General features: G+C 26.8%; 1 protein-coding gene across 1 annotated transcript; it reads left to right on the forward strand.

Annotated features, from left to right (window-relative positions):
* On the forward strand, positions 1 to 2,721 carry LOC129302824 (uncharacterized). The gene is made up of 3 exons (XM_054941695.1): positions 1 to 67; positions 1,371 to 1,807; positions 2,656 to 2,721. Exons 1-3 carry the CDS (start codon positions 1 to 3, stop codon positions 2,719 to 2,721), a joined length of 570 nt encoding a protein of 189 aa, XP_054797670.1.
* Positions 2,722 to 9,619: the final 6,898 nt, after the last annotated feature.

A 9,619-nucleotide genomic window follows, 5' to 3' on the forward strand; every position in this document is an offset into this window, starting at 1 on the left:
ATGATATATCCCCATCCCCTCCTGAGGGCCAAGCTCTACTTCAGTCCACCACCAGGAAGAAGTAATGGTCTGTTTATTTTTTCTTACGAGTTCCTCAGTAACCAACTGAAAGTCAATTACTGAATCAATAAGAGAAAGTGTCTTTAAAAGAAACTTGCTTAAAAGCATCTTTCTTTTGAAGCTATCTTTAAAAGAGAAATATTCTTACTCTCAGACAGAGAGAGAGAGAGAGAGAGAGAGAGAGAGAGAGAGAGATGATCATGTATCCTACACAATGAATAGAGTTTTATTGTTGACGAAAGATTGTGTTTTAACCCTTACTGGGTTATGGTGGATAAAATCCTCATATGAAGGGCTTTTATGTCAACTAAAACCATTAGCTAGACTATTTAATACGCTTCATGTAAACACTTAAGTAACTTAATTTAGATATTTGTAGAGAAATTTATACCCATTTGAAGTTTATTATCACTATTCATACTATCATTTTGTTGATATGATACTGTATGCCATGGCATATGTAGTGTATGCCATGACACACATCAGAAAAGGTGGATTTTCCTCCCATCACATATGGCACATATGACTCAAACTTTTTTAAAATTGCTCTTGTTAAGTTTTTCACTTTTAAAATTGTCCCTTTGAACCTTTTTCACCCTTAATGAATTTATTTTTGGATAATCTTGCCCTCAGCAATCATGTTATACTTTCAATTGACTTTTTGATCATCTTATTGAATTTAAATACTTATTTTCAAAGGGATCCCATAATGTATACTTTATTTATCTTAGATTTCTATCAATAGTTATTTATTTGAGTTAATTAAATCATTTTCTACCATGATAATTTGATTTGATAAATGTTTTGTTTGTATAAAAAGCCATTTCTACCATTGTATGCTTTTATAAAAATAATTGTGACTTTTAGTTACCATGCTAGCCTCTTTTCTAACATGGTAGGGGGTTAAAATATTATTTGAAGTCTTTTCTATTATAATAAATCTTTATTTATCATGGTAGTGTTTTGAAAAGTAAATTTTGCTCTTTATTATTATGGTAGATTCTTTTTCACTATGGCATATGTGTAATGACCAAAAAAATAATAAATAAAATACTAATAATAAAGTAAAATTAATTAATTAAATTATTAAAAGGTGTTTAACGTTTATTTTCATTATTTTTTTATTTTTAGAGCAAATATATCAAGAGAAAATTATGATTTAGTGGACTTCATGCAAACTACATTATTAATAGGTTCTATATTTAAATTTTTATGAGGTCAAGAGTAAAATTTTACCCTTTAGCTTTAGCTTAAGGTAAAATTATTAAAATGTCCTTCTATTAATTAAATAAATAAAGGGAGAATCTTAGAGCACGTTCGGAGAAAGAGATACAGAGCAGAGCATGTTCTCCTCGTTTCCATCAAATTCAAGAACCATCGAGAGAGAGAGAGAGAGAGAGAGAGAGTCAGAGAGCAGCTAAACCAAGGTCGCCTATGCCGCCTCCGTCTTCTTCTTCCTCCTTCGTCGTCTTCCACATCACCAGTGGTGTGTGCGCTGCGATCGTTCGCTGCTATTGTCCGCCTAGCCTACAGCAGCTTCTTTCTCCTCTGTTTCTCGTTATTGAATCTTCTCTTTCCTTCTCCATTCTGTCCGATCGAAGCTAGTCGTTGGTCAATGTTTGCTATGAGTTCACCACTGTTGAGGTTTGTTTCGCAATGTCCGTGCTTCCTTGCACTTCCACCCATCCTTTCTTGGTTCTATTTCTCATCGCCGACGTTTACCTCTTTCGTCGTTGTGCTTTCTGTGGTATGGGCGTCAGACTTTTTCTTCTTCCTCCTCCATTTTTGCTCAAGCAATTCCTCTTGTTTTTGATATTGATAACTTGAGGTGAGGATTTTTAGGTTCTCTTTCATGCTGATTCTGTGGGTCTGTTTAGAAAGCTATAACAGTGATCTCTCTGCCTAACGATGCTGCCATCTGTGACTTTGTTTAGAGTAGGATTTGAGTAAATTAATATTTAAAGGTTAAGTGAATATTTCCATTGAGTAATCTGTATATGGTTGTTTTGGGTTATTGTTAATGGAGATGAATGTGAATTTGGTTCTTCATTTGAAGTCAAAATTGATTTTGCTTTTGGGTAAATCTAAATATTGATATTGAGAAATTTTAGAAAGGATATTAAGAAAAAAGAATGCTTTATATTTGTTTGAATTTGGATAAAAATGTTTGAAAGAAAGTTGGAATTAAAAATAGAGATTTTAAAGAGAATATTTTCATTGGTAATTTAAGTATTAAATTGCTAATTATGTATTGGTTTTTGAAATATTTATTGAATGTTGTGAAATTGTAGGAAGCCAAATAAAATTTTAGTATATATTAAGAAAACTGAAAGAGAAATGAACTTGTTATTATGATTTAAGCAATAATGTTTTTAAGATGTTTGACAGAATGTTTATTAGAATAAGTTTTGTCTGATTATGAACTTTCAAAAATTTCATTAATTTTTATGAGGACATATTTGATTTAAATGTTGATTATTCATAGGTTTAACTTGAGTTTTGTGAAGAATTTTAATTGTCAAGCTATTGTGAGACAAATTGAATTTTGAAAATTACATGGTTGATGGGTATAAATGATAATATTGTTTTTTTAAGACTTCATTTGAGAATGCACCTAGGGTGCTCGATGAGATAAGGGGTAGAAGAACTTTACAATTTTAGCATGATTGAGGGTGTTTATAAGGAGGAAGATTTGACTCTAAAGAGTGAATATGCACCTGGAAATACTACAGGTAAATGAATAGCGTCCTAATTAATTTTTTTTAATCAAAATTTCTTTTACTTTAATATTACGTTTTTTTGAAAATTATTTTTATAGCATTAATACAATTGTTGAATATTTATTGATTAACATTACTTTATTTTGAGAAATTAGCTTTATCAAATTTGAAATGCTATTTGATCAATTAAATCAAATTTGGACTTTAATTATGAGATTTTTATTTTTTTCAAATATCGAATTGATACAGAGAATGATTCATGCGAGTTCGACTTTAAAATTTTTTTGAATTATTTGATAAATACACGCATGAGCATTAGATATGAAATTTTATTTTAGAAAATTTTAATACTTAAAAGTATTCACGCGAGTTTGATTTTGAAAATGAGAACTATATCTTGAAAGTGATGATTTTCTCGCATGTTTGAAAATGATTTTAAAAAGGAACTTTATACAGAACAATAGTTACTAACAGCAGTTTCGTTAGCCCTTGGCGCGTCATGGTACACCTAGCTAGCAGGGTATTTATAGGAGGTGCTAGCCCCGTGCGATAGCCAACGCACGTGGAACGAAGGGATGGTTATTTGTGAGCATCGTACTCATATTTGTTTCATGGTTTCAAGCCGCGTTTGCTTAGCATTATCCTCGTGAACTGTATGTCCACGTTTGTTTCGTGGCTTCGGCTGCATTTAATTATTTACCTTTATGGACTGTGTGTTTACGTTTGTTTTCATGGCATAAGCCGCGTTTGGTTAATTAGTCTCGTGGACTGTGTATTCATGCTTGTTAATTATTCTGATATGTCTCTATAATTATGAATCTAATTATTTCACAATTTATATTCCATTGATTTTTATTTGGTAATTTGTATATAAAAAAATTTATTTAATTTATGTACTTTCTTGAAATCAAATGATATTATCATTTACTGTGATAGTCTAATAATTTAAGATTTTATTTAAAATTTTATAGAATCATTTTATTATGAAGTTTATTAAATTTTTATGAAAATTTTTATCTCTTTAACTTACATAATTATTTCAAACTTTTCATTTTATTTATGTTCTATTATGTATTGTTGGGACGTTATTCACTGAAAAATTATTTTAGTCTCAAATAACATATTAGACGCTGTACATCTTGCTTAACAATGATGGATGTTTACAAAATAAAATGGAAGCTTGTTTTGTAAATATGTCTTATTGATGTAAATATGAAATCATATGTTATGTCATAAGATGTATGATTAGGTGCTCCACATAACTTATAATTAGAGTCCTTAGTTTATTTTACATTTTATCTGCTGGCTGAAAAGAGTTGAGCTCTTGATTGATATAATGTTTAAGGAAAATTTTAGTGATACAAAATTTTGGAATATCTTATTTACAGAGGAGGTTCTGTCAAAATTTTCACAAAATGTGAAATAATTATTACAATGATTAGTGTCAATAGTATTAACAGGTCACTGAATAACTGAATACATTTTAATTAAATTAAATAAATCTTAAATTTATGTTTTACGGGATATATGATGTGGTTTTTATCCTGTGCCGATCACCATTTTTTTTGGGGCGTGACAATATGTTAATAGATAAAGTTATTTAGAAAATTACATAAATTTTGAAAAATAGGCATGAATTTTATAGTGTTACACTTTACACTTGTAATCATTACTTTATAATATTATTTCAATTTGCTCTCTACTTGAAGGATAATATTGAAAAAGTATTATTAATAAAAAAATTTTAATTGTATTATATTTTTGGAATAACGAAATTCTTTCAAAATTATCAATTTGAGATAGATAGAGTAATTATATAAGATTAAGTATATAAATTTTTTTTATTTATTAAATTTTTTATCATAAATTAATGTGTTGGCTTGTTGGGTTTAGCCCGAATTATTGTCTCGCTAAATATATATGGCATCATGAAAAAAAATATTTTTATCTAAAAAGCTAAAACGACAGATGTCATTAGCAAACTCAACTTGTCAACTTAAGCCTAATAAAAATTACTTAATTAATACGCTTAATTAATTACTCACATCTTCGAATATTGAAATGGAAAATACCGCTAAATATTATGTTCATTCAATATAGTGCCATGTATATTATCATAACATCTTAGGGATATAATTGAAGCCCACTCAATGGTTGGCCAAAAAAAAAAAAATAGCCCATTCAATGGATATTACTTTTTGTTATGACAAGAAAAATATAATATAGAACTCATGTATCAAAAAAGAAAAGAAAAGAAAAATATAGAACTCGCTTCTATTGTTGACAATGAATAACGAATTTTCCAAATGAGGGATGGTAAGATTACTCAAATAATCTATCGACTAGCATCTAATGAGAATAATATGAATATAGCAGACATTAGAAGATAAAATAAAAATTTTATTGGGAGGTGAATTTCTTTAAAATAAAAAAATAATTATTTATTATAGAAAAAATAAAACTTTTGATCTCTCAAGCTAGTTTAATTATTAATTTAGTTTTTTAAATTTAATCATTATCAATCTATTCTTTAAAATTTTTAAACTATACACAATTAGTTTTTAGGGTTTCAACTTTGGAGGAGAAATGTCACATTAAAAGATAATTATATAGTATTATGAAATTTTAAAACTTTGATTAAGAAAATTAAATTGTAGGAACAAGATTAATAACTAATATAAATTTTAAGGATTAAAATTTATATTATCTCTATATTATAAAGCAAACATTTAAACACAAAGACATAATCTTTGTTGAGAAAACTTTTAATGAAAGAAAACTTAGATAAAAATCACCAAAATAAAAAAGATAAATGAATAAATTATCTTTTGAACTTTACATCTAGTAGTACTATAGATTTTGAACTCTTTTATTTTACAAATTATTTTATCAACTCTTAAAAATGGTGCAATCTAGCTCTGACCATTAATAAAAATTAACTTTGACCGCTAATTGATCTAAAAATAATAGAAAAGGACCTCAAAAATTATAGAAAGCTACCCAAAAAATGCATTTTCTATAATTTTTTGGATCATTGTCTATAATTTTTGAATCTTTTATTATAATTTTTTAGTCATTTTTTATAATTTTTTAAATTCTTTTTTGTCATTTTTTTATCAACTAACAATCAAAGTTAACTTTTATTAATAACAAGAGTTAAATTACACTATTTTTAAAAATTAAAAAAATAATTTGCATAAAAGATGAGTTTAAAATCTATGATACTGGTAGACCTAAAATTTAGAGAATAGTTTATTCATTTATCTGAAAAAAGAAAACTTATAAAAAGCCATTAAGAAATACTACCAAATATCAATGACAAGATTCTTGAACTTATATATATATATATATATATATATATATATTATCAATCCTAACCTAATCCTTCCATGTAGACTGGGAAGACAGGCAACGTCCATTATTAATTAATTAGTAAAAAAATATTGAATTAAAATTAAATCTATATAAAGTGAAAGTGGAAAAGGACACACAGATGCTAGAATCAGTAATACATTACATCTTCAATCTTAATATATAATAACACAATCAAGACTCACTTAGCATTGATAGCGCTACTGCTTATAGTGGTATTATTAAAGGGAACTAGATTAATAGGTTTTTCAATTATCTTAAACTACCACCGGCTAATATCAAGAAAAGGGGGAGAGTATCTTAACTACCACCTTACCATAGTAGCAGAATTTCTGGATATTTTGGAAGGTTTTAATTTGTATTGGAACTACAAATTCACCAATATTGATCTTTACTTTGACTTTATGAAAGTTGTATCGCTTATCTAGCACAATTTTTTTAAAAGCCATCCCACTAAAAAAACTATCAAAAAAAATTAAAGATCTTGTCATGCAGGACCAAACAATTATATTTGATCACATATTTAGATAAATGAATGGATCAACTAAATTGCTTGCTTACCAAGAACCTAACATCAACTACGAACTTATGAATTTTAATGATCCACCTCTTGAGTACCAAAATCTTATGAGTGTTAACATATTGTGATACCTTTTCTCTTTGCATGATTATTTGCAATCTTATACTCAAAGAAATATACTCTCTCCTTCTCAAATTATATGATAATTTTAAATAAATTTTCATATATTAATAGATCTCATTAAATACAGCTAACAATTTTATTTTTTTTAAAATATAAATATAAATTTGTAAAAATACCTTTCATTTAATATATTAAAAAGAGATAGGGACATAAATTAAGTAGAGAGAGAACTGATAATATTAAAATAAATATATTTAATGAAATATTAATATTCTCAAAGTATCTTATATTTTAAAAATATATTAGAGAAGATAACAACAAGAGTTAAGCCTAACATGTAATTTTCTAATTTCTTGCCTATTTAATATCCTTAAGTGAACGACAGTTAAGAGTGTCCATAATATTAATGAAATGAATGTAAAAGTGCTCAAAATCATTAAATTTAACTAATGTCTGTTAATATTGATTGTTAAAAAAAATAAAGCAAACATAAGGTGTAAAAATACCTATAAATTTTTATCTAGAAGCTTCGAGTATTCTTAAGTTAACAATAATATATATCATTACTTATTAACTTTATAAAAAAGATCATATAACCAAGCTTGATCTTAACAACTTGGGCTTTCAAACTTATTCAAGCTAACTTGAATACCAAATTATAAAATATTATTTTATTTTATTATTTTTTTGTCAATTTTAATTTTTATATTAAAAATAATATTTTTTAATTTTTATTTAATTTTAATTTTAATTTTATTAATAATAAAAAATTTTAGGCATTCAAGCTAAACGTATTTTGGTTTGAGCTTGGCTTAAATTTTTTTAAACTTATTCAAGCGATTTGAATAAGCTTGCAAATTTTCTAAACTCCTAAGCCTAGTACTAAGCTTTTTTAGGTTTGTTTAAGCTGATATGTTAGGTTTGATTTAAATTACTAGATCAACATTTTTTAATCCGTTAAAATAACTCAATGTCGACCATTTAGAACTTAATAATTGGAAAAGTTTAGCCTATTTTATATTATAAAATTAATGAGTATACATGTATCATTGCTGATTTTATGATACTAAAAGTTCATAGAAAGATATTTTATAGGTGTTTTTTCACCTTATATTTACTTCTTTTTTAACTGTTAATGTTAACAGACTTTAGTAAATTTAATTATTTGAACACTTTTATACTGACTTCATTAACATTATAAGCACTCGTGTACAATCTTTCACTCAAAAATACTAGGTACCTCTAAAAAAAATTCATGAATTTAAGCTTAAAAAAAATAACGGTGGAGCCACTGAATCAAATGCCCAATCTTAGAAGATGTTTGCTTTCATAAAAACAAGATTGTGTTGGCCATCAAATAAAATCAAGATTGAAAAAGAAACTGCTTTCAAATTAATGTAATCATATAGATCTTTTTAAAAAAAAAATTGCTTGGAATGGAAAGAATTATTTAAAATCTTCAGAATAAAATTAAACATCACAAAGGTCATTAATAACTTAGTATAGTCGTTTTTTTAAGTATAAAGAGTATGCTCTACCTAATATCACCCTAAAATATTGAGAGTAGTTGAACCTTTGATAATTTAACTCTTTTTTTTTTCCCTTATAGTTTATTATAATCACCTAAGTTGTAACGGGTGAAATTTAATTGAATTATAAGGACATTCAATGGTCTGTTCGGATACACTTAGAAAATTAATTATGGCTCCAAGATCATGATTTTAAATAATTTTATTCAAACACTCTAATTTTTTAAAATTTCATTTGACTTTTCAAACTTTATTAAGGAGAAGCTGAAATTTGTTTCATTTAGAAATCTGTTTTAAAATCTAAATCTCAATTTTATTAAAATTAATTTTTAAAAATTTATTCAAACGTCGTCTTCATAATCAATTTTTTTAAAATGAAATCCAAACGAACCGTGAGTGATTCTCCTAAATTTTGTTATGAAATAATTTTAGAAAGAAAAAGGACGAGAGAGAGAGAGAGAGTAGAAAGGAAGCAGACGGAACATTTCAATGAGTTGAAAATGAAAGGAGTGTGGTGGTGGCTGTACGGTTGTTGATAAAATGTCAGCAGCATGTGACAACACCTGATCCCTTCCTTCACATGGCCACCTCCCTCTGCACACTACATGACAAACCTCTCCTTCCAAACTCATCTTCCCTCCTTATTTCATCCCTCTCTTAGTTTAAAAAAAAAAAAAAGCATTTTAGTATCTACATTTGCAGTTCATTTCAGTCAAATTTACTTAATTTTTTTTTAATTAAGTAATCAACCCTTGGAATTATGATCAGTTTCAATAAAAGACTCTTTACAATAGTATGTTACTAATGTGGCAATAGTAAGAATTTTGACTAAACATAACTATAATTTTCATGAATTGGTTACTTAATCAAAAAGTCAAGTGAGAATTAGAGTCTTTAAAAAATTAATAATAATCAAGCTTCCAACAAAATTCTTTGAAAAATAAGTTATATAATTCAAGAATTTTAATTATAAATAAAACATTTAAATTCTAAATGTAACTTACAATTGTTATTGAAATTCATATTACAACTATCTAAATTAATATTTTTAACTTATTTTTCAAATATCTAACTATCATTGCTTTTTCTCTTTTGAGACTTTATTGGCTTTCTCAACTTAATTTATTTTTTTTCCACAGTAATCACAGTCAAGACTTTGCTTGAATCCCTTTACCAAACTTTCTACACCAAACAGCTTCAAAATTTTGTTGAGACCATTTCTTCTCCCTTTTTTCTTTCGGTCCTTTTCTTTTCCTATCTCACTTTAACATGCAGAAGATCCAGGTTCGTATCTC

The sequence above is a fragment of the Prosopis cineraria genome, unplaced genomic scaffold (assembly GCF_029017545.1).
Source record: "Prosopis cineraria cultivar Desert tree isolate PC_DT_omini unplaced genomic scaffold, ASM2901754v1 PC2, whole genome shotgun sequence".
In the NCBI taxonomy this organism is placed as follows: domain Eukaryota; kingdom Viridiplantae; phylum Streptophyta; class Magnoliopsida; order Fabales; family Fabaceae; genus Prosopis; species Prosopis cineraria.

Coding starts and splice junctions, on each gene's coding strand:
- LOC129302824 (XM_054941695.1), top strand. CDS start 1: ATGATATATCCCCATCCCCTCCTGAGGGCCAAGCTCTACTTCAGTCCA. Junction 68..1,370: donor ACCACCAGGAAGAAGTAATG/GTCTGTTTATTT, acceptor GGAGAATCTTAG/AGCACGTTCGGAGAAAGAGA. Junction 1,808..2,655: donor TCGTCGTTGTGCTTTCTGTG/GTATGGGCGTCA, acceptor TGTTTTTTTAAG/ACTTCATTTGAGAATGCACC.